Source organism: Lissotriton helveticus, chromosome 7, assembly GCF_964261635.1.
Source record: "Lissotriton helveticus chromosome 7, aLisHel1.1, whole genome shotgun sequence".
NCBI classification, from domain to species: domain Eukaryota; kingdom Metazoa; phylum Chordata; class Amphibia; order Caudata; family Salamandridae; genus Lissotriton; species Lissotriton helveticus.
In genome coordinates this window covers 734,783,451-734,809,867 of record NC_136068.1, presented here as the reverse complement: position 1 = coordinate 734,809,867, position 26,417 = coordinate 734,783,451, and the positions used below count along the sequence as shown (strand labels likewise).

Here is a 26,417-nt window from a genome sequence, read left to right as displayed (position 1 = left end):
ATCCCGAACCCGCTGTTCGGGAGGGTAAACCCGAAACTGCGCCGAGTCTAGAACCGCTCCGATGAAGAGGAGCTTCTGAGAGGGACACAGGTGCGACTTCGGCACATTGATGGAGAACCCCAGCAAATGCAGGAGGTCGGCCGTAGTCTGGAGGTGGCTGACGACTGTTTGGGGCGAGCCCGCCTTCAACAACCAGTCGTCGAGGTAGGGGAAGACTGACACCCCTAACCTGCGCAGATGAGCTGCGACCACCGCCATCACCTTCGTGAACACCTGTGGGGCGCTGGTAAGGCCAAAGGGGAGCACGGTAAACTGAAAGTGCTTGTGGCCTACCGTGAACCGCAGGTAACGCCGGTGGGCCGGCAGGACGGGGATGTGAAAATAAGCGTCCTGCAAGTCCAACGCTACCATCCAGTCTCCGGGGTCCAGGGCAGCTAAGACCTGAGCCAAAGTCAGCATCTTGAACTTCTCTTGACGGAGGAAGCCGTTGACGTTCCGTAGGTCCAAGATCGGGCGCAGGCCCCCCTTGCCCTTCTTGGGCACCAGAAAGTAGTGGGAGTAACATCCACACCCTACTTCTGGCCCAGGAACACGCTCGATGGCCCCCTTGGCCAAGAGGGCCGTGACTTCCTCTTGCAGAAGTTGCAAGTGATCCCCCGACACGAGGTGGAATTGCGGTGGCATGGCTGGAGGGGTCGCCTCGAAGGGGAGGGAGTAGCCCCTTCGGACAATTCGCAGCACCCACTTGTCCGATGTGACAGTGCGCCAGTGGAAGTGGTGATGGCGAACCCTGCCTCCCACAGGCGTCACATGGGCCTGAAAGCTCGGACTAGGACGGTTTGGAGGCAGGTGCTGCGGAGGGAGGTGTGGACTGGCCTCGCCGCTGACCCCAACCGCCGCCGCCACGGTGCGTGGCTGGCAGCACGTGTGGGGACGCCCCTTCAGTGGCCACGAAAGGAGCGAAAGGCACCCGATTGCTGGCGCGTGGTCGAGAGACCTAAGGACTTGGCCGTAGCCCTGGAGTCCTTAAAGCGCTCCAGCGCATGGTCTGCCTTGTCGCCAAAAAGGCGACGGCCATCGAACGGCATATCCAGGAGGGTGGCCTGGACATCAGCTGAGAAATTGGCGGACCTCAACCAGGCGTGGCGTCGAACCGCCACCGTCGTTGCCATCGCCCTGCCCAGTGAGTCCGTGGTATTCAGTCCACACCGGATAGAGTATCGTGCCGCATCTCGACCCTCCACAAGGGCTTGGGCGAGTTTAGCCCGGACCTCCTCCGGGCATTGTGGCAGCACGTTCGCGACCGTGTCCCACAGGGTGTGGGTGTAGCGGCCCAAGAGACACGCGGTGTTGACAGACCGCAGTCCCAAACTCAGGGACGAGAACACTTTCTTTCCGAACTGTTCGTATCTCTTGGATTCCCGATCGGGCGGGGCCGTCGGGAATGCGGTCTGGGAAGTGGAGGCCTGGATAACCAGGCTCTCGGGGGTGGGGTGGGTGGACAAAAAGCAAGGGTCGCCCGGGGCCGGGCGGTAGCGTCTGGCCACGTTCCTATCCACAGGCGGACCTGTGGCGGGCTTGGACCAAGTGCCCACAAGAATGTCACATAGGGCTTCATTAAACGGCAGCAGAGGCTCGCTGGAGCTTGCCTGCGGTTTAAGAACCTCAGTGAGGAGGTTAGTCCTCACGGCCGCGACGGGGAGCTCCAGGCCCAAGGCCTTGGCTGCCCTCATCAACACTATGCTGTAAGCAGCCCCCTCCTCCGTAGCCACGGTGGGAGGGGAGACAAATCCAGTGTCTGGCGAGGTGTCAATACCACTGGCCTCCCCAAGCTCATATGTCCAGTCCTCTTGTGACTGGCAATCCTGTGCCAGAGGGTCCTCAGACCCCTCCCAATCAGCTCCGTCATCAGTCTCCTGTAACCCAGGGTCAACAGACTGGACCTCCTCATGGAAATAGAAATCTCCAAAGGCCGTCGGAAGCGGCGCCCAACGGCGCCGTTCCGGCGCCAGAGTCGGACCGAAGGGAAGATTCGGGACGGCGTCCACAATGGGCGCCGGGACGACACCCTCGGGGCCGGCGCCGGTGAGGTCATGAGGTCGACCGGTGACGACCCGGATCCGGAAGCGGGTTCGGTGAGGTCCCGCGGCGCCGGGACCGAAGTCGCCGGCGGCGCCGGGGCCGAAGCACCCGGCGGCGTCGGGGCCGAAGCGCCCGACCCGCTAGGGCCTCCAGCCGGGACCGCTGGGCCCGGAGGCGCCGTGGGGCCCGGCCGAGGAGGGAGGGACTTCATGGCCATGAGGTACCGCTCGACCTCCTCCGGCGTCGCGCCGTGCCCAGGGACCCGAAGGTGTGGGGCAGGCGGCGACGCTTGCGACTCTCGCGGAGCCGCGTGTGCGGTGTCGCCCGAAACCCCGGCCACATCGCGCGAGCGTCGGGGTGAGTCGGAGGAGCGATGATGCCGCTCCGACCTCTCATGCCTCTTACCTGAGGACTTGGATCCCGACGACCGATGTCCACTCCCGGAGCTGCGAGGACTCCGACCCCGCGACCAGTCCCTCGACCTCCCGTGGGACCGGGATCTGGAACGGCGCGGGGCCGACTGCCGGAGCTCGAGTCTCTTGCGGGACCGCTCCCGCCTAGCCTTCGACGTCAGGGCCCGGCAGTCGGAGCAGGTGCGGTCGTCGTGGTCGAGGCCTAAGCACTTCAGGCACCGGCGATGGGGGTCCGTAACCGACATCAGTCGGTCGCACTTCGAACAGGGCTTGAACCCGGGCATCCCTACCGGCACCGATAGAGTCGAGGACTCAAGAAAGAAAGGATCGAAAAAGATCAAAAAGTTTAGTCAAAAAATGACTAGGGGTAGAGCTTCTCCGGATCTGCGCTAGCTGGCGCGGAAAAAAGAAGAACTAAGGTAAGGAATCTATCACTAACGTGTCTCTTTCAGATTGGAGTGTTTCCTTGGGGCTCTGTTTATCTTTTCTTTTTTCTTAGGTGGTCTCTGTTCTGTCTTCAGGGGACTGGATCCTATCGCGGGGACACACCATTGGGTGTAAGTAGGCACTCTATAATTGGAATTAAATTAAACTGACAGCGCACTTGTTTCGCATTTACATGCGGTTCCAGCAGTGCCTTCGGGCGGATTGGAGTCGACTTTGAGCCAATTCCACCTATTGTCATGGAGGAGCTATGGTGAAAAATCTTCCAGATTCTGTTGGTGCCTGGGTCTGTGTTATAGGTGTGGAACCAGTTAGATTGAGTACCACCAGAAAGAGCACTTCTGAAGGGAAGTTACCTGCTCTTTACTGGTGTTTACAGCATTGCCAGGGAATCGCAGCCTGTTGACTGACGATGATCAAAGTATGTGAATCTCCGAAAAGGTGCTGAAGCTGAAGAGCTGTAGCTAAGGTTCCTTTGCCAATGTGCCCATAGGTGCTAGATCTCTCCCACTTGCAAGAATGTTTTACAACGATTTCTCACTTGTTACAAAGTGTGTGGTGTTTGTTATTTTAGAGTGATTATGTTGTGTGTGTACATGTGAATTGGAATCTACACATTTGTATTTAACTGGTGGGTCCACCTGTTTCTTTGCTGGGTTTCGTTCAGGCCAAAATTAAATCACACCTGTGTTCTACTTCAGGGCAACAAAAATAATTGCAGTCATAATTAGCAGTCATACATTCACTAGTAGTACTTTTAAATACTAAAAGCATGGCCTTTGGATGAGAGCCACTAGCGATAACTGGGAAGTTTGCCTGTGTACTCTATAAACTCTGAATAAAATAAATTAATGAATAATGAGCATCAGGAGTGATCAGTCACAATAATGTCAATTAGGAATATGGAGCCATGAGAAGAAATGTCCAAAAGGAGTGCTGTGCAATAACAGCACTAATGAAATATAATCACCTCAGAACAGTTGTGTGGTGATAATAAAGTCCTCTCTAGTCTACTGGGCCCTGTACGATAATGACCCCCATGAGTGCTGTTGAAAACGACAAAAGCAAACACTGTATTTCAAACGGGCTGCAGCAGTGTCGTGTAGTTCCTATATATTCCTATACAGAATCTGCACGTTCAGATAACATAAGCTGTGGGTTTGGTGACAGTCTGGTTCCGAGCATCCCCACTGAGAATGTTAACCTGTTTGCATTAGCTAACTCACAGTGCCACTAGAATCTCCTCCTATCTGGGAGAGAATAGTTTCTGACAACTTTAGAACATGACAACCCTGATCCCTCAGAATCGTGGAAACAATGTACTACTTTTCGCTCAGTCACTCGTGCTCACTTCGGTCTCAGAAAGTTACACAGAAGACAGTCTGGCGTGTTACAATAAGAATTTATTGTGCAGTTGTTCTTCTATTGTAAAATAGATGTGCTGCAACAACCGTTAGACAGTAACAGATATATATGATTAGCAGTACAGTGAATATAAAAGGATAGTACATTTCTATCATCTTGCAATGATCATGAATACGTACATGAGTATAAAATGCGTGATAAAAGAAAGCACCTACTCCTACGATGCCTGTCTAGATGTACCTAAGTGTACCTAGCATGTGAGTAGGTGTGAATCCAAGAATCCCTCTAGGATTTAGTATAACCCCATTACCTGAAGTGAGAGAGTGTGGGACCCCATCCTGGTCTCGAGTTGGATATCCAGCGAGGGATGTGTCAGACCACTGTCAGCTGGAGCGTCTGCATGCGCATGCAGGAGCCTCAGCGTTTCTGGTCAGTGTGTCGGCTTGGAAGTCTTGGTTCCCTTCAGCTAACTCTAGTAAGATGTGCTGTATTTATACCGAAAGTATCTAGGGCTCCTTTGTCCCTTGTTTCTTGTATTAGCCACTGTTGGATTTGAGGATGACGTATAGGATGAACTTTGTTCGTAGATATTATGCAGGTGGTGTAACCCCAACCTGGTTTCCAAGAACCCTTATTAATATTCATTCATACTGTGTGAGTCTATTGATGAAGTTATAGGACTCTATTGTTCAGGACAAATCCTCCTTCTGTGCCCAGGCCTAGAACTAGGTAAAGGTTCAGTCCTAAAAGGCTTGTTACTGTGTAGTGTAGTGTAGGGGAGGTGATGTAGGTGAAGGTGTATGATATTACCCAGGCCTACATTAGGGTACCTGTATGAAACATAATAGCAGAATCGGCTCTGCCTTCTAACACAGACTTACCATCAATAATTAGGGTGTGATCTTGCATGCTTGCTTTTATATACGTACTTCTTCCTAGTTGCCATTTTCTTTTTTAACTCGCCAAAGGCTCCCGCTCTGCTCGGGTCCGTGCTTCGGACTACCATCAATATAGCTGCACTTTGCTGCTTGACCAAGAGAGATCAGAGAGAGCGTTGCCTTTGTATATGGCCCCTACTCCTCTAGAAGCACCTTACAAAATAGAACCTGACTCAAGTCTTTCCTTTCGCACCTTTAAATTAGAAGCCGCAGAGGCATGCATAAGGCTCGCAGTTGAAAAGTGCAGAGGCATGCATATGGGTCACATTTGAAAGGTGCAGAGCCATGCATAAGGGTCGCAGTTGAAAGGTGCAAAGGCATGCATAAGGGTCGCAGTTGAAAGGTGCAGAGGCATGCATAAGGGTCGCAGTTGAAACTGCTGGTGAGACCTGGGAATCTCAATAGTAGTTACTTTATTTTGCCTCCTTTTATTTCAATTTGGGCATTTTGAAATAGCGCAGCGATACATCTAAGGGATAGAGTGGCATGTTTTACAGAGAACTTTTTTTATATAGCAGCTACATGATGTTTTCTTAGTAATAGTGTAGTACCTTAGTGTCACGTTGAGACCGAATTACAGAAACCAGGGCACCATGTGTAGTTTAACTGGTGCTAATGTGAGGCGCTCCGGTACCTTTGGGTCGAGTTAATGCTAAAAAAGCAGATTTCAAAGTTGGTCACTGTCTTCCAAAGTCATCCGTTTGCTGCGGTCATGCGTTTAAAAACGTGCTGCTTTTTGATTCAGCGCGTGTAATGGGAGACCTTGTAAATCACTGTTCTGACACAGTTGAAGGAAATAATTTATAGCGTCCTTTATAATGAAATTAGGTTTGTATTGCCCTGTTAACATTCCTCTTGGCATGGCGTTTGAGCTACCCTCTCTCGACTCTGGAAGCATTCCCTGCTGAGAACATTTGAGTTTTCTATCGAATAGTGCGGCGCATCACTCGCTGTTGCGGCTCACAGTGTACCTTTTCTATGACAGAAGTTTCAGTAATCCATAAAGCACCGTTATGATGACTATTTCTAACCACAGATTCCTCGCTTTTAGTAGATGTCGGTCACAGACCCATAGGATGTGTGTATTTGGTGCTTGGGGGTCTGGTCACAGCCTTAGAAATGGTTTTTTTTTTGTTTTTTTGAGTTTAGAAATTTGTGAAGTGGTATGTATGAGTAAGTGTGTATGTTGGTTGGTGTGTGACAAACTGGGTGTTAGGTTTTATCGCAAAGTACTGTATGTTCCCAACACAATGCATTTTTTTTTTTTTAATTCTTTATTATCAGGAGATCAAAAAGAGACATTAACATTTTCAGTCGTTAAGCACAATTGTATATCATTATCAAGTGTCATCGTGAGAAAAGAACTTAACAGATCGTGTGTCAGCAACTATCAGTGTCTGAAATCGCCATGCACTGGAACATGTAAGAGAGACAAGCATACAGAAAGCATGGCCCAAGTTTGCTTCTTATCCATAAGTAACTCCCTGATAATGCATTTCTGACATATCCTTTTGAATTCAACAATACGTAATTGTAGATAAACCATAAAACATTAAAATCCAACTAAGGTCATCATTGAGCACATTAGTGCGATTAGCCACATACAGTTGTCCACAGGGTCAGTTACTCAGCATTTCGCCTAAGGTAGCGCTGCGTTCTCGCATCCACCCGGCCCCCCACAGTATCGTGTTGGCACACCCTTTGCTACTAGTCCTCGTCCTCCTCAGATTCCGAGTCCTCACCCTCTGGCAGGGCCTCGCATGGTTCCCCCCTGTATTTGTTCCATGGCGTCCACACCCTATTCCATTTGCGGGGGCATGCCCTAGATACATATACTGCTCTTTCCTTCACCATTAGGAGGTCCATGTTCCGTATCCACCCTGCTACCGTCGGTAACTCCGGGGCCCCCCATCTCTGCGCAATGTCTCGCTTGGCCACTGTCACCGCCAGTGTGACCCACAGTTGTCCATACCTATTTAGGTCTGTAGGGTCCCAGACATTCAGCAAGCACTTACGGGGTTCCGGCAGGACAGATACATTGATGGCCTGTGAGACTGTGCGCATAATCTGTCTCCAAAGTTCCCTTATTTGTGGACATTCCCATATCGTGTGGAGGAGAGTTCCCTCATCCCCGCATCCCCTGAGGCAGTATGGGTGTGGTGCCCTTTGTATTCTATGTAGTAGTGTTCGGGTATAGTAGGTGCGATGTAAAATTTTTAGTTGCACTAGGCGGAATCTGGCCGAAATGCCTACCTCTCGCGGCGAGGCAAGCGCCTCGTTCCACTCCGAGTCATCCAATTCACCCAGTTCATCCACCCATCTGTCTTTAAGTCTCTGTGTGGGATCTGGCAGGTTATTAATCAGTTTTTTGTACGTGAGTGAGGTCGCTTTCTGTTCCATAAATTCGGTCAGTAGCCTGTCCTCCAGTGGTGATGATTCTGGGAGTGTGGTGTCTGGTGGGATTGCTTGCAATAGAGCATGCCTGATTTGCACATAGCGATATGTCTCAGAGGGACCCATGCCGTACATCTGTTGAAGCTGTGGGAAAGGAACCACTGTGCCTTTGTCCCAGAGGTCCCCCACCACCGAGATCCCTATGGCATCCCATCTCGCGAACCCCTTACATGTCCGCAGGGCACCCAGTGTTTTAGTGTCCCATAACGGAGTTAACCTGGTGATTTTACCCTTCCACCCCAGACGTGATTGCGCCGCATGCCATATTGTCGCCGTGTGAAGCGTTGGGCCAAGTAGGGCCTTCACTTGCGGGTAGTTGTACAGCACTGAAAGCATGCCTTCAGTCCCCAGTTGCGACCAGTCCGCCTTATACGCGGGGTCTTCCCGTGAGACGTGTATCCAATGATTAATAACCTTAAGCTGGGACGCCCAGTAATATAGTTGGAGATCAGGCAGCGCGATCCCTCCCTCGTACCAGCTCCTTACCAATTTACTCTGTGCTATCCGTGCTGGGCCACCACTCCACAGCAAATTGGAAACCAATGCCGCGACCTGCCGGAAGTAACGTGGGTTTACCACATAAGGGGAATTTTCGAGCACATACAGAAACCTTGGGAGAGCCATCATTTTATACAGTGCCGCTCGTCCTATGAGGGTCAACGGTAATGCAGCCCAGTATCGGACATCAGCACGCAGGCGTTGCAAAGGCGGCTGCAAATTTTCGGTGTAGAACTGCGTAGCATCGGCAGACACAAAAATACCCAGGTACTTAAATGAGGTGGTGGTTATCCTAAGGGGACAGGTGGCCGGCAGCACTGGATCCGGGCCCTTGAGTACATAGAGCACGGACTTGGACCAGTTCAGGGTATAGCCCGAGGCCCTACCGTGGTCATCGCAGAGAGCCAACAGGGCAGGGACCCCTTCATTCGGTCCGGTCATGTAGATCAGCATGTCGTCCGCATATAGGGAGACTTTGTCCTCCCACCCCTCCTCCCAAGCGATGCCCCGGAACAGCGGCGTTGCTCTAAGCATGACTGCCAACGGTTCCAGTACCAACGCAAACAGAAGGGGCGATAGCGGGCACCCTTGTCTGGTTCCCCGCCTCAGTGGAAAGGTCGATGATATGCGACCGTTTGCAACCACCTGCGCCACCGGCAAGGCGTAGAGTAATCGGACCCATGCAAGATACTTGGGGCCGAATCCCATTCGGGTCAGAACAGCAAATAGGTACTCCCACTCCACCAGATCAAACGCCATTTTCGCGTCTAGGGAGAGTATCACAGCCTGGTCCGTGAGAAGGTGTGCCCGCGCCAGCACCCCATGCACCCTTCGTAGGTTCAGTGCTGTGCTCCTGTGAGGCATGAAGCCCGATTGGTCGGGGTGTATTAGGGTACTCAAATGCTTGGTCAGACGAACGGCCAGAAGTTTCGCCAGGATCTTTGCTTCCGTATTGAGCAAGGAAATGGGACGGTACGAGGCGCAATCCGTCGGTGGTTTGGTTGGTTTGGGAATGGCCACAATAGTGGCCGTGCGTTGGTCCAGCGGAAGCAGTGCCGTCTCCACGCTTTCTGTGTACATGTCCAAGAGAGGCTTGGCCAGTATCGAGTCCACCGCCTTGTACCACTCCACAGGAATTCCGTTGGGGCCCAAAGCCTTACCGGATTGTAATGCCTGTATTGCTAACTGGATCTCCCCCTCTGTCAAATCTGTATCAAGCTCTTGCCGCGCTTCAGGAGCAAGTACAGGGACAGAAATGTGGTTGAGTGACGCCAGGGCCTCTTGTTCTGTGACCGTTCGTGTCGGTGTGTATATCTCCTGGAAGTGGTGCGCTAGGGTTTGTACTATCCGTTCCGGGTGGGTCTGCAGTTGGCCCCCAGCATCATATAGTCGTTGTATCCCCCTGTTGCTGCCGCCCCGTTTGTCCAGCCATGCTAACATTTTCCCTGCCTTATCTCCCACATCATATATGCGGTGTGCGGTGTTCGCGAGGTGCCCTTTAGTGATTGTAGTGAGATGTGCCTGGTGCTGCTGCTGTCGGAGTTGCAACTCATGTGCGGTGGTAGGGGTGGGGTCGGCCATGTGTGCATTGTTCGCCGTGTGCAGTGCCAGCTCTAAATTAGCCAGTTCAGCACTGGAGTCCCGTTTATGCCCTGTAATGGCCGATATGGATGCCCCTCGTAAGACCGTTTTATATGCCTCCCACAGCACCGAGGGTGAAGAGACCGAGCCCGTGTTCTCACGAAAGTAATGTGTTGTAGTCAATTTAAGTTTTTTCCTAATACCAGGAATCTGCAGATAATTGGGATATATTGGGTACATTCTAGCACGTTTTCGTTCTTTGGTAGAAAGGTGAAGTGAGATTGGGGAGTGGTCAGAGATGCCTCTCGGTAGGATGTCTAGCCCTTCTATGGAGCCTATTCCCACCCCTAGAAAGAAAAAGTAGTCAATACGTGAAAGGCTATCGTGGGGGGCTGAGTAGTGCGTGTATTGCTTCGCTGTGGGGTGCAAGTGACGCCATACGTCCGTGAGACCCATGGCAGTCAGGAATCCAGGAAGCGTGGCATTCCCCCTCTGGCGATTCCGTATGGGAAATGTGTCTAGTAAGGGGTCTGTGATAGCATTGAAGTCTCCCCCCAGGATCATATCACCTTCCGGGAGATCGATGAGAAACTGCCCAAGAGCCGGCAGTGCTGTAGAATGAAGCGCTGGGGGGATGTACACAGATACCACATTCAAGGCCCTCCCCTCCCACTGGCCAGAGAGTGCCGCAAAACGCCCCTGATCGTCTGTCTTGTGGCTAGTGACCAAAAAGGATGAGTTATTCTTAAGGAGTATCCCGGTACCTCTGGAGCCTGTGGTGAACTCGGAGTGTACTGCCATGGTGTAGCCACGCCTGTTCAGTGCTTTGCAGGTGGTCCCCGCTAGATGTGTTTCCTGAAGTAGCACCAGTTCAGATTTATGGCGCTTAACGGTTTGCAGTACCAAACCACGCTTGATTTTGTCCCCCAGCCCCCGGACGTTCCATGTAAGTAGCTTCAGTGGGGGCACCAGTGTCGTTACAGGGGCGTCCTCAGTGGGTGCCGCTTGTGCTTGGTGTGCCATTTGTGTTCAATACCCAAGATGCCAACGGGCAGCAATGTGGTGAAGCCAGTGTGCGGAGCCGCACGCCATGATACCTGGCGCTGATGACTAGTAGTGTAACTGTGCCCTGTACATTCAGAATGATGACCAATAACCTTAACTTTAACTGCAACTGTGCAATTCTGCCCCCCCCCCACCCCCTCCCTGCTCCCCTGCTCCACGGACAAAGTCCCACCCGCATCCCCAACTTGGCAGAGTGCTTTCGTCCCCTCCCTATCTAGTCTTACTTGCTTGTGGGGTTGGTGAGTCCCCTACAGGCACCGGCCAGAGCCCGCCCTACTCAGTTCCATCGGTCCGAAGTCCCAAGGGCTGTGTCCAAATCATGTTATATACAGCTCAGGTAGTCAACCCATGCTAGGCTGTCCGGAATCAAACGGATCCCTCTCAAGATCAGATTCTAATCCCCCGGCTGCACCTTGTTCAGAAGTTGGGCTGGCCTCCCGGTGTTCCGTCGTCTTCTCGCTGCGGCGGTCTTGGCGTTCCCTGTGCGGGCGTTGCGGTTTGCCCACCGGCCGCCAGCCATCCAGCCATTCTCGTGCCACCTCAGGCGCGTCGAAAAACCACGTCTTTCCCTCAGCCACAATCCGCAGTTTGGCGGGGAAGAGCATCGAATAGGATAGGCCCCTGTCACGCAGCGTCTTTTTTACTTCAGTGAAGGATTTTCTGCGCCTGGCCACCTCGGCCGTGTAGTCTGGGAAGAAGGCCAGAGTAGAGTTTTGGACTTTTACAGGCGGTGCCACCCTGGCTGCTTGCAGAATGGCGTCCCTGTCCCTAAAGTTGAAGAGTCTAGCCAACACCGGCCGCGGTGAGGCTCCTGGTTTGGCCGCACCCCCAGGGACCCGGTGTGCTCTCTCAATGGAGAAGAAGTTGGACAGGCCTTTAGGCTGCAGTTTGGTCTTGACAAGGTCTTCGATGTAGAGGTCCATGGCGCCCTTCCCCTCCGATTCCGGAAGGCCCAGGATGCGGACGTTGTTCCTTCGTGAGCGCCCTTCCTGGTCATCCAGTTTTTCTTGTAGTTGCTTGGTGGTCTTTTCCAGTCGCTCCACCGCCACCTGCAGATCCGAGGTGTCTTCAATGAGTGACTTTGTGACCACCTCCACTTGGGATACCCTCTCAGACATCTTTTTAAAGTCCGCTCTCAGCAGGTTCACTTCAGTGGAGATGGTGCCCACTGTCGCCTGGACCTCAGTGAGGGTCTTCATAATGGCCTCCAGTGTGACTTTCCCAGCCCCATTCGCGTCCGCGGACGCACCGGTGGAATGACGCCCAGACCCCTGCGAGTGTCCACTCTGGGCATAGGCGAATTTATCAAGCTTCGCCTGCGTCGTTGTGTTCCTCGTGTTTTTGCCCGCCATGACGCTGTGTTTAGCGCTGCACTGTCCGGTCCGTCTAGCGGGCCCCGGCACAGCCTCCCACTGCTTTCGTTGTCTCTTGGGCGTGTGCCGTTGTCGCAAATGCAGGAGTGCAGGTCGTGACGCACCGCAGCCCCCTGACGCCAGGCCCGCGTCGTAATCTGCTTGGGGTTACTCTTTTTGTGCCTCCGTGAGTGCGGCCCTCACCTTCGTGGACACTGTAGTTGGATTCGATATGAGGCCGAGACGCGCCTCTGGTGACGTCTGGGTTATTGGCACCTCGCAGGTAACATTCGATTACGATTATGGCGGTGCCCCTTCCACGTGGGTCGCACCGCCGCTTCTTATGCCTTTATGGGCGCTTTGGGCGCAGGTGCTGCCAGGCTGTGAGCGCCCTTCCTTCCCCACTCTGTCCTGGGCCAGAGTCAAATTCGCCGAGCTGCAGGGGGGCTGCGCGGGTCCAGGCGTCTCTCGCCCTACCTCGTCGTGTGTGTGGGGGTCCGCCCGGTCGCGTAGCCTCAAGATGGCTCCTTCGTGTTGCAGGGATTCCTCCTCCCCCGAGGGCGCCTTGTCCGCGAACAGACCCAGATGAAGCAGTCGTGTTCAATTCCGCTGGCTGTCGCGCTGGTCAGATGCCGTGCCGGTGCCCGCCGTTTGACTGCAGGGCGTGGGCGCCGGGTAGAGCCGATGTCTCCTTGCCGGGTATGGTGGACTTCCGGCCGGGCACGGCCAGCACTCCAGGCCGGCGCTGCCGGGTAGGCGGAGGCCCCACTTCGCCGTCGCCGAACCTAGCACTTCTCGGTGTCGGATTGCCACCGGGGGCGGCTCAATGTGCGCCGCTTGGTTCCCGGAACCGATTTCACCCCTTCGGGCGGGCTGATGTACGGATAATTAGCCGGATATTTGCGCGGGCCGGTCAGCCTTGCGGAGCTCCCGAGTTAAGCTGCCGCCATGTTCGGCAGTTGGCCACGCCCCCCAACACAATGCATTTTCACTGTAAATTTTAATATGAATTGGATTATTATCAATGTTTGTGAAAAGATATATACATAAGTAAAGATTTAAAAAATGAAAAAATATTTTTGATAAATTAACGAAAAAAGAAATAAAATGTATAAATGAAAGAAGGGATTTTTGTCGTACCTGTATTTATTTGAAGGGTCTTGGTTTAATGCGGTGAGTTTTTGCCACATAAGAAACTATGACTTGACCACGGGGGAATTTCATTAGTATCATTTGGGGGTCTGGTCACGACTTGAACTTGTGCGCTAAGTGCTCCCTTATGCTCCTACAGTCAATCCAGAACTGAGAGGCGAGCTTTGACTCGCAAACACAAGAGGCCACGGTCAAAGCACAAGTGCAGCTCCAAGTTTCAGACTGCCCGCGATCCAATTTGCGAGGCTGTTCCCGCAAAAATGGTCAGTTCTGCCCAAAGTCTTCTAGTAAGTCCAAGTTGAAAAAGCACGATAAACATAAAAAAGCCAAGTTGGACTCAACCTCTTCCCTGACACCCAGAGTCTGGCAAGAAGGAGCAAGGGCCTGAAGCTAAGGATCTTACTCCTTTGGTCAGTGACTAATGTTTGCCACCGGCTGTGACCGGTATCTGTCTGGCACCTTTAGTGATGAGGGAGATGGATCCACCGAATGGTCAAATGAGAATCAATTGTATCATGCCAGGCAAAGTTTAGTCATTTCGCTTTCTTCTCCTTACCTGACTGAATCCATGACTGGATGCAAGATGAGATCAGCGTGACAGTAGGGAAATAACACGCGAAGAAGTAAGGACCCCAACCTAATGAATGCTCTGGACCACTGTAAGGCAGAAGAATCTTAATGATCTACTACTAAGAGTCTGAATTCCAACAAAATGATCAGGTGAATGAGGGTAATTTGCGCTGAGAGGAATTACCAACTATTAGGATCCAATATTAGATAAGCTCCAAGGATAAGATTTCGGTCACCCCACCAAAATCAAACACTGGGACTCAGTTGAGCCACAAATGTACAGTTATAAAACACATGTTAAATCCTGAGCTAAACAAAACGGCAAAATTAGATTCCAAGTATCAAATTCCAAGGTTTCGATATCTTTTCAAAATTCTTCATTTATTTTCATTTGTGATGGAGTCCAATCTTCAACCATGCAGATAGAAGACAACCACTGCCAACACGTGTTTCGTCTAGGTCGACAAGACCAAAGACTTCATCAGGGCTGTAAATATTACAATACACAAAATCATTTCCGATGTTGGTGTACAATTGTGAAACATCCATCGTGACCATTAGCATCTCTGGTTCCCAATTAAAATCGTTAAATACATTAAGTACATCTTTCGTGTCCCTAATGTAAGAGGCAAGGCTACTAACATGTGGGCGTAGGAAAATGTCAACGAATTCAGATAATTTTTCAGTAGGCCCCACGATTCCAGACACTATAGGTCTCTCAGGAGGGCAAACACTATCCTTATGAACCTTAGGTAAGGTATACAAGCATGGGAAGCGTGGGCGGTCAACTAAAAGATATTGAAATTCTTTATCAGACAACAAAGTTTCATGGTGACAAGTTTTCAAATAGTCATTGATTTTGGTGACAATTCCAAATATGGGATTAAAGGGTAATTCTATATACCAGGCTTGGTTGTTAAGCTGGTTCATAATTTCATTGTCATAGTTGGCCCCTGTTTAGTATATAACTTTTTTACATACTTGGGTTCACTAATTCAGAATGTTGTCTTATGGCCACTTTTGCACTAGTTTAGGATTGTTTTAACAGTCGCTAAGTTGAGATACCCTTTTTTGTAATGGAATGGAATTATGATTTTGTGTATTGTAATATTTACAGCCCTGATGAAGTCTTTGGTCTTGTCGACCTAGACGAAACACGTGTTGGCAGTGGTTGTCTTCTATCTGCATGGTTGAAGATTGGACTCCATCACAAATGAAAATAAATGAAGAATTTTGAAAAGATATCGAAACCTTGGAATTTGATACTTGGACTCTAATTTTGCTGTTTTGTTTAGCTCAGGATTTAACGTGTGTTTTATTACTAAGAGTCTGAATCATACATAATTCACTAGTATATTGTTTCAGCTGAGAGACCTCAGTAAAATATAATTGACTACCCTGTACCTGTGCATTTTTAATCCTTAGGGTCCCAGTTTACCTTACATTAGAGAGGGTTTAAACCACAAACCTCGAAAAGAGCTCCAGATGTGCCCACCATACTCCCCTATTGGGCTTGCGGTGGAGATGTGCCCAGTAATGAAGCATGCCATCTTGTTGGGTGATGGTTGTTTTCCTTTGTACGAAGCCCTTAGGTTTCTTTTCACCTGGTTTCAAAGTACAAAAGTAATTATATAAATCCCTACAAAGTCTAGGAATTGTATATGGTACATGAGAACCAACCATCTTCATCACATGCCGTGATACAATGCACTAAGCAAATTTTAACCCTCTTCCAAAGCAGATGTCTAAATTTCATTTCTGGTCACCTGGGCTTGAAGGTCTCTGCAGCACCTTGGTGGCTCATACCTTGAGAAGCCGGAGTTAATTGTGTGCTTAGTTTCCTGGTTAGAACTGTCGATAGGATCCTTCTCTATGGCTGATGAATGATAAGTGGCCAGGCTGAAGTTCTGCTGAAGATCAAAACAGAGGAACATAAGCAGTGTGGCTATAATAGTGGGATTAGGGTAGTTAGTGAAGAAAGTTATATTTGGCCGCTTGCAGTAGGTGGCCCTCCAGTACTAATCATTTCTGTATTCATTCCTCTTGTGCCTTATTCATATAATTGACTCAACAGTTCTGTTTTGTGTTCTTTCCGTAAACATACATAGTTTTGTTGAACTCTTTTGGCAAGTGGGAGGTCATTTTAAAATGTTTGAGCTTTGTTATTTCTTTGTATTGTACCCTTATTTTGTGGGTTTTTTTTTTGCTGAGTAGAATCGTGGCCGAACAGAGATTCGTGGTTAGAATGCATTTTATTGCTTGTTTAAATATATAAATTTTGCCCGTTCATCAGATCGGTTGTGTAGAATCACCGGCCATTATAGGGTTTTTAGTGTATGGTTGATATGATCCCAATCTCCGGGTTAGGACTAATTTTGTTGTTTGAATTAGAATTCAGTGTGCCTTGTCAAGCTTTTGTCACTAGACCGGTGTGCACTCCATTGTAATAATGCCGTCTGTCCATTTTTACAAATGTTGTGCTTTCGACTTTGTATTGACAGTCGTTAATAGGATCCCTTCACAGCAGCAGGTTTTTGGGGATCAGTAAGAGATCAAAGGTTACCACTGGGTTCTTTGCTTTCTGCACTGACCTATAATCAAACGAGCACGACTTGTGTGAAACATTTACAAACAGACTTGTTATCTATGACTGGGAGCTCAACAAGAGGGTGGGGATCTGAGCTGTCAATAACTAGGGTGACCTGCTGAGGCACCTACTGAAACCACCTCCAGGGGCAAACGCCTGATTGTCTTTGGGAAGAGAAGTAGCCTGAACTGGGCAGCAGAGGGCTTGACCAGCATTTGACAGGAGAAAATCCTCTCAACTTCTCCTCCAAGCTCACTAATTCCAAACGACCCTCTAGAACAACACCAAATGTGTGTGGTTCTAATTATCCCAACTGGGACTTGCCGACGCCTGTGATGGGCTCTTCTAATACTAGAAAAGAGCTCTTCCTTGCTTTTTGCTTTATTACCAAACCTTCTTTCAACAGATATGAAAGTGTTCTCATTACATGTGTCTTTCATATACTAACCATCCCCTGTTCACCTCCCCAAAACTGCTACTTTTTACAATTGCATATGTCAAACGTACCTTGCTATTGTTCTGATGTTCTCTACAGATGCTATGCACTGCCAACTAAAAATGTATACATCTTTTAAATGCCCCAGGTTTGTAATGATAGCAACCATAAATATGCATATCCCTCACTAATATGTTTGTTAATGTACTTCTCTTCCGATTTGTGATGTGTACACGTGTATATCAGACTACAGCTTGTTGTAAAACACTCTCACTCCTTAGGGGTCCAGCAGTGCTATATCAAAAACTCTTACAAATTAAATTAAAATATCACTCAATGTAAGTACAACAAATGAATGCGTACCATAACGAGTCAAGGGCTGTTTCTTAGTAAATGCCTGATTGTTAATTCTTTCCTGATGGCAAGTTGGTCTTCGTCACCCTTGACTAGAGCCACCTCGTCTTTCAATATCCTTACTACAGATACTCTCAAGGATACCAGCAGGTACCCAGCCAGTAATCCTGCTTTGCACATCTGGAAGGCTTTGCTAGTCGCACAGAGAAGCCTAATAAGGAACCTCCAGATGGCTCAGAAACCCAGCAGTAGGTGGCCAAGAAGACTACTTACAGAAGTTTGGATCCAGATTACAGATGCTAGATCAACTTAAATCACTCCGTTGCGACACGGGGCCTGGGTTTCATAAATAATGGTTTCTTGAGGGCCATAGAAGGACCGTGGAGATTGATGAAGGGTTGGTACGCTTGAAGTTTAAACTAGTAGTTTGCGTTTCATACCTGAACGAGCCTGAAGATGGTGTTATTTTCATTGCATCATCATTCTTTGCTCACATTCCATATTATGAGCTTATTGCATACACTAATATGCAAGTCTTTTATAACATAAGGAATCCGTGCGAAGAAGGTATCCTCAAATGGCTTTTTATCTACTTAAGTACTTTTTATTCCCTTCAGGGTGCATTCTTCCTCCTACTGTTTCATTATTGTTTCCCCCTCGCCTGTTACAGAAGATTATGCTCAGATGTGTTTACCTTGTGTTTTAGTTCTGCCTTTCGTTGTCGTGTCAGAACTGAGGCGTTTAGACACAAGTTACTGGAAATATACCAGTGAAATATCACTTGCGGCGCTGTAATTGTGTTAGTGGCAGAAGCATGGTGCATCTCTCCAAAGGCACCTAGGTGGCTTTGCATATCTTTCCCAGACCTATCTGTAGGTACTTGATAAAATGAGATATCTAAATAAGGAAGAACGGCTCCTTCTGAAAAATAAGGCACATAAGCACTGAAAGATCACATTTTTCGGGGGCTGTGTACATGGAAGAACCTTGGTGCAGTGTGTACAGAAAACTGCTTTAGCGTTCAATATTTTGCTGGCAGAACGAAAAGCGCAGCTGGCTGAAGGTTTCCATTTCAGCTGCGATTAAAAGTTGCCCATACCTCTTCCGAAAGTTAAATAAAATCTGTAGGAACCCTCAACTACCACCCTTGGAATATCACATACAAAGTCTTCCCAGCATCCCGTGGGTATTTCAATGGGTGAACCATTGTGACCACTGTTGAACTTTTCTGCTGCTCCTCCTTTACATAGGCAAATAGGGAGATGTTCTTGAAATCAGCCCATTCATTTAGCGCTTTGATTAAGGAACATCAAGGAAACCTATCTCCACCCACCAGGAAGCAGAGTAAACCATTGGCGTAGTATGCTCTGTAGAGCTGCTGTGTCCAGATGTTTGCTTATTAGTACTTATTGCACTGCTTAAGTTAACATTTTCTAATTTTGGAGCAATCTGTTGCAGAAATTATTTTTGTGCACTTAGGGGGAAACCTGCCCTGCCAGTAAAAGCGGAAGGATACTGACCTTCTTTGTTGTTGCGACATCCCTGTTTCCTGGATAGCTTTGCCAATACACACCTTCCTCATTTCTTGCTATTTACGTATACGATTGACTCAGCAGTGCTGCTGCTCTCACTCCACCACCATTCGCTGCTGTGAAGAAACAAGGGCAGTCTTTCCTTTGGTGGTCAAAAGCTAACGGATTAATGAGCCAGTAGTCACATCTGCAGAGTGTTTGCCAATGCATAAAGAGTAATGTATCTTAACACTGCTACTTATATCACAGTAAAAGTGTAAATTTGTGTACCAAAAAAGTCCATCCAGGTTGAAAAACGTCAAGCTTTTCTTGCTTCGTTAGTACCTCTCGATGCACTTCTGATCGAGCAACTTAAGAGGTTGAGATGAAACACTTGTGAGCAGGTGGGAGGAAGTGCAATTTGGTCATAGAGATGTCATTTTTGGTTATAAAGCAATGCATTTGAATGGGAACCTTTCTTCTAAACATTTATAAATGTGGCTGTGCCTGGTTTTAACTTTGAAATTGGCTGATATTGGCTTATTATTTGCTATTGTGAACAAAATGCACGGATCTCAGCTCCTATGAATTGGGCCCCAGCTACAGACCGCTTTAGCTATGTATTGGAGACCAATTGTTTCCAATAAATATACTTGGAGTGGACCATGCTCATGATTGATTGGCGTTGCTGTCTATCTCACTTCTCTGCTCATGATTAGAACAATTGCTTACCTCCCTATTCCTCTGTTTAGCCTGCCCAGGAGCATTTTGGTCTCACTCTTTTGATTGGATGGTGTGTTCCTCCACTGTTGACATCAAACCTTGCATTTGTAGTGCATGTAAGGTACTGTTTTCTATCTCTTTCCTCTATACCCTCTCACTCCCTACTCTCCCTTTGCTCCTGTGTGTCTCCTTTTATTGCCACCCTTTCCACTCTTCACCCAATGCCTCTAGCTCCCTGGCGATTTTTGTGCTGCCTGCAGCACTCTCAGCAGCTGATAGTCTTGAATTTTCAGACCTTACAAGATGGCCGCTTGCGCTACAGACATCTTATATTTGAACTAATCCAATTCAAAGATGGCCACTTCAGATGCTCATCCACGATAAATATCTTTGAACAGTATTACTGGATACAACCCAATGCATTTATATATGACCACTGTGCCCGCTATGGCGGTTGCGCCCCTTCCTGCGTATACAGGCTTCCATACATGTTTCTAAGTGGTGGAGGACAGTTGCCAGAAAGCAGGAGATCTGTTAGTGAATGGTAACCTTATGTCCATAGAAGAGGTTGAAGCCCACTACGGAGTAGATCAGGGTCCGTTTTTGCAATATGCAAGCATATCACGCACAATTAGTGAGATCTGGACGTCATTCTCGGAGGAACCGGAGCAGTCCCAAGTTCTACAGGTGATGCTGGATCCAGGCTCCACCAAGGGTATTATTTCCCGTCTCAATGCTGCCCTAAAAAATAATAGGGAAACAAACATTTCTCTGAAGCGTACCTCCTGTGACTGAGAAATGGAGACTAGAAAAACACAGGGGTCCCTTGCTTACCAAAGAATTGATAAAAGACACATCCGCAAATTACTGCAGAAGGGAGAACTCACAAACCCTTTGATGCCATAACCACATGTATAATAAATCACAATGATAGAGGAAATATAAATAAAAAACAATAATTTATAGAAAATTGTACAATTTATTCAGAGGATTATACATTCATAAAAAATACTTTCAGTGCCAGTTAAAACAGTTAAAAATGTGTCGATCCACATAATGAACAGTTTAAAAAGATTTTTAACAAAGTTGTCGACGCAGCGTTTCGGTGTTATGATACAACCTTCATAAGGACAAGGTTCTTATATAGGAAGAGGGTTGTGATGGATCCTTAATGTTCAATTAAAGGATTCTTCCTGGATACTTAAGAACACCTTCGTATGGAATGGTGCAGTGTCACTTGAAATATATGTGTCTAATTTAGTCCAAGGATCACCTTCTTATGGAATGGTGCAGTGTCACTGGATATTGGAACACATCTTGAAATAACTGTGTTTAATTTGGTCCAGGGATCACCTTCACTCGAGTCAATACTGAACACGATGCCTTCTTAAATGGTGGGACACTTTAATTCATGAATAGTGCACGATTCTTATCAATTCGGGATATTCTTTAAGATTCAGGGGAGCCACCGATTATTTGTAGAGGGTCAATGAGATATCCCACTAATATAGGAAAAAGGGCCAGAAACACAGCGCGTGGCTGGATGCCTTGAAACTTGTGCCTGTCGAGCAGTGCTCTTGGTGTTTTACGCGACTTTCTTCTAATTCAGCCAGAACTGATTTTATCAATTTTCATGTTCTTTTACTTGTATGTCGGCCTCCCTGCTCCTCTCGTGTCTCTTTGTTTTTGGTAAGCAAGGGACCCCTGTGTTTTTCTATTCTATTACTCCTTGTCCCCTATTGGATTCTAAAGGAGACCTCCCTGTTATTTGAGAATTGAGAAATGGAGACCCCACTCCCAGATGGGGAATGGAATAGAGCCTGAGCACAGGTGCGAGAAGTCGCCAGCAATGCCCGATTTAAGTTGGTACAATTTCACTTTCTCTATAAGGTGTATATGATGCTACAGGACCTACATAGGGCTTATTCTACTTGACCAGTGGTTTGCATTTGATGTGGTGTAATTCTTGCGGACATTGGGCATGTAGAATGGACCTGTGTACAGCTATAAACATTTTGGGGTTAGATATTGCAGGAAGGGTGCAGAGTGATGTAGGTTAAAATAGACTTGCATCCGACACTACCTGCTGGGGCTGCTGCCTCTTCCCGAGAAAGGGAAGAAAATGCAATACTGGTTTGCTCAACTGGGTCTAGTACTGGCACAGAAACGCATTGCCATATTCTCGGCAAGCCCGAACTCAAAAACTGTCTAAATGGTGGACAGACTTCTTAGAGTGGGCAGCAGCAGAAGAATGCTAGATTCAGACAGTTTGCATGGATAAAAATGCAGAGGACATTGAGTACTGGGGTGATATGCAAGACAGGTTGGGTGAACATATTACCCGGAGATGGGGCTGTCTCAGCGATATCAGAGGGAAAATGATACAGTCCCTGATGCGATAGAGACAATATATATTTATTTTTTTTGAAAACCTTTATTTGACATTTCAACCAAGTACAAACACGGGCCTACAACCCCTAGGGCCGGCCGCTAAGCAGTTGCAACACAATAAAACAATCAAAACCCAGACTCAGCATCCCGGGGTGCAGATTCGCCACGTCCAATATACGTACTGGTTGTAAACATATCAAGTTGGTAACAGGATAAAAAGGTTCCATTTTATAATATAAGATAGAAGGATCAGGTGCCATACAATATCTGAAGTTGCGAAAAAATGGGGGGGGGGCGAAATAGCATATGTCCACAGTGAAATCATCTTCGTGTAAGTCAGCGGCGTTAAAACATATTATTAATGGTAAGCGAGCGTACAAATGCAGTTCACGCCAGCTGAGTGCCCGCCCAGTAGCACTGAAACATCGCGAGAATGAGGCACATATGAAACAGCAGAGATGGCCATAAAATTGAACCCATTACACTGACCCGGAAAGGAAGAAAAGAAAAGGGCAAAGAAAGATAAGAAGAAAAAAGGCCATAGAAATAAAACGAAAACAAAACACCCATCCCCCAACCCCCCACCCTGCACATCTGCAAATGACTACGGCCTACCCCCCAGCAGCGTGCCTGTCGCCCAAGAACTGAGACCCGAAATATAGAAAGACCCAGAGAAAGACCGAAAGAAATTAAACCCCACCCAAAGAGGGGAAATGGAGGAGGGCTATCTTCTACGTGCTCCCGGTCCCTCTCCCCCGCCCGGGGTCCCCCGAAACTGTCACATCTGAATAGTCCAAACTGAGAAAACATCCCGGGGGAACCACCAGCCCTGCCCCGGACTCAGTTAAGCTAATGAAGCAGTCCCGTTACCGATAAGACCACAATGAACTACCCAAACAACAGTCTCAGCCTTGGCCCCGTCGATCGAATTCGCCGAGTCCCTCAGACGAATAAAGCCCCATCATCAAAATGTCAAAAGATACATAGAAGTGGTCGGAGCATAGTTCAGTAGATGGAAGAAGAACAGTAGATCCCAAAGTAAGCAGCTGGTACCGACGATGTCCCTCCCCGTCTCCGAAGCCAGGCCTTATCACATCCGCCATCTTGATATACCGACTGGGGAGGGGGTTCGACACAATCCAAAACAGTGCACAGTACCAATTAAAAGGTTCCAGGATAGGGATAGCAGTTGGATGTTCCGACAGCTGCAAAACCGGGGATTCCAAAAAATTAGTTAAATCACCGATCACAGCCCATTCAAGGAGATCCACTTCTGTAGGGGCAGGCACAGCTTCCAGCACTGGGTCTAATTGCGCCACTGGGGCGTCGATCAAGAGGCAAGCTAAGCTGGCTGCCGGGTCTCGGGTATCGAGACAGGATCCGGTCTCAGTCCTTTAAGTCCATCTGCCGCCGACAACAGGCCGCAGGTCTGAGCTGCCACAGTCGCCTGAAGTGCCTCTAGGGCCGCCAGCACCTCCCGCAATGACGGGCCCCTTTGGGCCTGCTCCGCCTGGTTCCACATTTCCTCAGGCATAATGGTCCCCACGGAGAGGCGCCTTCTCCGGGGTGAGATCAGCAGGAGCAGGACTGTGCGGTGAGGGACCAACCGTCAGTATGCATTAGTACGCGACGAGACTCCAACCCAGGTGCGCCGGCGATGCAAGTGCCGGGCCTCCTGGTCAGGGACCCCCGCGACACCGCACCGTGCGTCACTCGTCTCCTCACCTCCAACACAACACCAGGCTGCAGATGATAGCAAAGCAATCCAAAAAATTTCCGAAAGTTCCAGAGACCGGACCCTGCCGCCCTCAACAGTCCGCTGTTGTTCAACTCAGACCCGGCTAAGCCAGCACTCGAGACCCAGGCTTTCAGACTGGGTTAGGCCACAAATCGGTCCTCGACGTTACTCAGCTCCACAATGTCAGAAAAACCCCGGGATCACACCATCGGAGTGCGGATTAGTTCACACACACAGATCCGGAGCAGGAAATCAGGATAAGTGACAGGATCTTGGAGCGCAAGACGGAGGTCAGCGGAGCCGGGAGACTATGCAGCCATCTTGCTTGCTGTCGTAGCTCCTCCCCCGATAGAGACAATATTGATACTGGACTACCAGGGCCGCGGAATGCCTCACACCCATATTCAACTGCACCTGCTGGATCTGGTAGATCCATTAAAGAAACGACAAATAGCTCGGCCGCTTGTGACATTCCCTCGTGATGATTGTATGTGGATCTCTGGTGTTTGTTCCCCCACTACTTCTCCACCCTCACCTGGAGGGCTTCTGTCCCTACTCCTGTCTTTTACCCTTGTGAAATTACTCAATATTGCAGTGCTGCACTGATTTGTTTTGTTTTGTTTGAAAATCTGAATAAATACATTTTCCCAAAAAATAAAATGACCAGCGCGATGCACGTGCAGCCACCGAGGCACCTTTAAGCTGGTTTTATTAAAAAACTATAAAAAGCTTCCAAAGATGTCCACTGTGGATCCACACGCATCCAGTCGGCAACTTTTGAATACATTTTGTAATATTTTACCAAATACAATTTACAGTTTGACTGAGGCGATGTGCATGTGTTCACACCAGCCATCAAGGGCAAACAAAATTGGTAAAGCCAGTAGGTTGCACTCTATCCTCAAGTTCAGAAAGTGAGCAAAAAGAAACCCATGCCTACCACAGCCTTTAAGGATGACATACCATATTTTGGATTTTAGACATTCCAACAAAGTCAATGCTGCATGTTGTGCATCATCTGGAGAGAGCAATATATCTTTTGTATTATCTGCATGTTTTTTTTTTAAATCTCTTCTAGTACCCTTCATTTTGCTCTTTCCCCTATTTTTTCTGGTCATGAAGCAGCATTTGGTGCTGTGCCAAAATAAATATAGATGTAATCCGGCATCAAAAACAAATTATGAATGCTTATATTGGGGCAGTGGTTCAAGAGGCTTTTTACTGACCACAAAAAAGGAAACTAGTTCTTACTGTTGTTCCAATCGCTGGCATAAAAGCAGTCGTAGGTCCATTGGGAATTTAAAATTGTGGTTTGCTAATTCATTTTATGTTGGACTCCCTAACATATCAAGTTAGTCGGCTTCATTGCGATCTGAACCTCAAAACCTGCTTAATGTGGGGTCCAGGCAAGTTTGCTTGTATTTTGCCCTGCGTGGTAGAGGTTTATTAACTGGCTGTTGGGGAAGCAAATGACATTCAAAACTTTGTCTGCTGTTCCAGTAAGTACATGGTCTTGTTCCTCTGTTTTTCTGGAAACCGATCCATCTCGTATGCATTCAGTCATTCAGCTGTAGTGTCTTGGGGCTTTTGGCTGAAAAAAACCTAAAATCTACATATTCCTCAACTTATGAAAATTCCACAGTTGCTGGACTTGATCAAGAAGTGTTTTGCAGTAGCATCAACTCTTTAGCACTGCCAAGTGGCACACACGTTTCTAATTGCAGCTCTGTATGCTGAGGACATAAAGACCCCAACCTTGGAGAAGTGTGGCTCACTGGTTAGAGGAGGCAGACCTGGAAGCAGAGGTCAGCCCGGGACCAGGGTTCAATTCCCGGCTCGGCGGGGTCTTGAGTCCTAAAATGTCCATGGACTCGACAATTCTCGCTCCGGTGCCTACTCGATTCACGGGTTCTCACACTGCGACTCTGGGCAATAGCTTGCTTAATCTCCACAACGGCCCCTCGCGGCGGGATGCCTGGCTTTCACCTTGCGGATACTCTGCCGTGGTTATCTCATAGGGGAATACCAGGACGGGTTCCCTAAGCAAGCGCTTAGAAACCGCTTGGTGATTTGCGCTATATAAATTCCTGTACATTTACATTTACATTTATGCACTAGTGCCTTGCACTCTGGCATCAGTTCCTGATGTTTCACGCCTCAGAAATGTGGTCTTTAGATCTTCTTCAGTGTTTAACAAGTTCATCAGTCTATTGCAACAACAGATTAGGTCAAATGTTTCTCCTAAAGTCTTGGGGGTTCAAACCATGTTGAAAACATTAAGATATCCCTTTCGGATCTCCACAACATCTGCTTGTGGTATCTGAAAGGAACACATTAGTGATGGATTTCTTACCTTCTGGAAAGTTTTCGGCAGCAGTACCCATGTGCGTCGGTAGGCGTCGTTGTGCGGCTCCACGTGAACACCGCATGCCTCTTGGGCCGTTATTCCTATTCTGTGTGGGACACGGTTGCGCAGGTGCTGCCTCAGTGTCCCGAGGAGGCCCGGACGGTGCTCTCCCAAGCTATTGCTGTGGGGAGATACACAGCCAAGTTCACAATTCGTTGTGGTCTTGACACCACCGACTCGCTGAGCAAGGCGATTTCCACGCCTGGCTGAGGACAACTGGCTTTTCCGGGAATGTCCAGAACACTCCCTTTGATGGCACTTGCCTTTTTGACGAGAAGGCAGACAGTGCATTGGAGCGTTTTAAGGACTCGCGGGCTACGGCCAAGTCCTTAGGCCTTTCAGCCACACACACTCCT

General features: G+C 48.5%; 1 protein-coding gene across 4 annotated transcripts in view; it reads left to right on the top strand.

Annotated features, from left to right (window-relative positions):
- Positions 1–26,417, top strand: part of ARHGAP26 (Rho GTPase activating protein 26) — a 2,444,655-nt gene that overhangs the window by 2,268,425 nt on the left and 149,813 nt on the right. Inside the window, exon 24 of one of the 4 annotated variants that reach the window (XM_078653063.1) lies at positions 15,032–17,124. The exons of the other annotated variants lie outside the window; for them this stretch is intronic. Coding sequence (XP_078509189.1) covers positions 15,032–15,063 — 32 coding nt within the window. The 3' untranslated portion in view covers positions 15,064–17,124. Of the gene's footprint in view, positions 1–15,031; positions 17,125–26,417 lie in introns of those variants that run through there. 4 annotated transcript variants of the gene reach the window in all.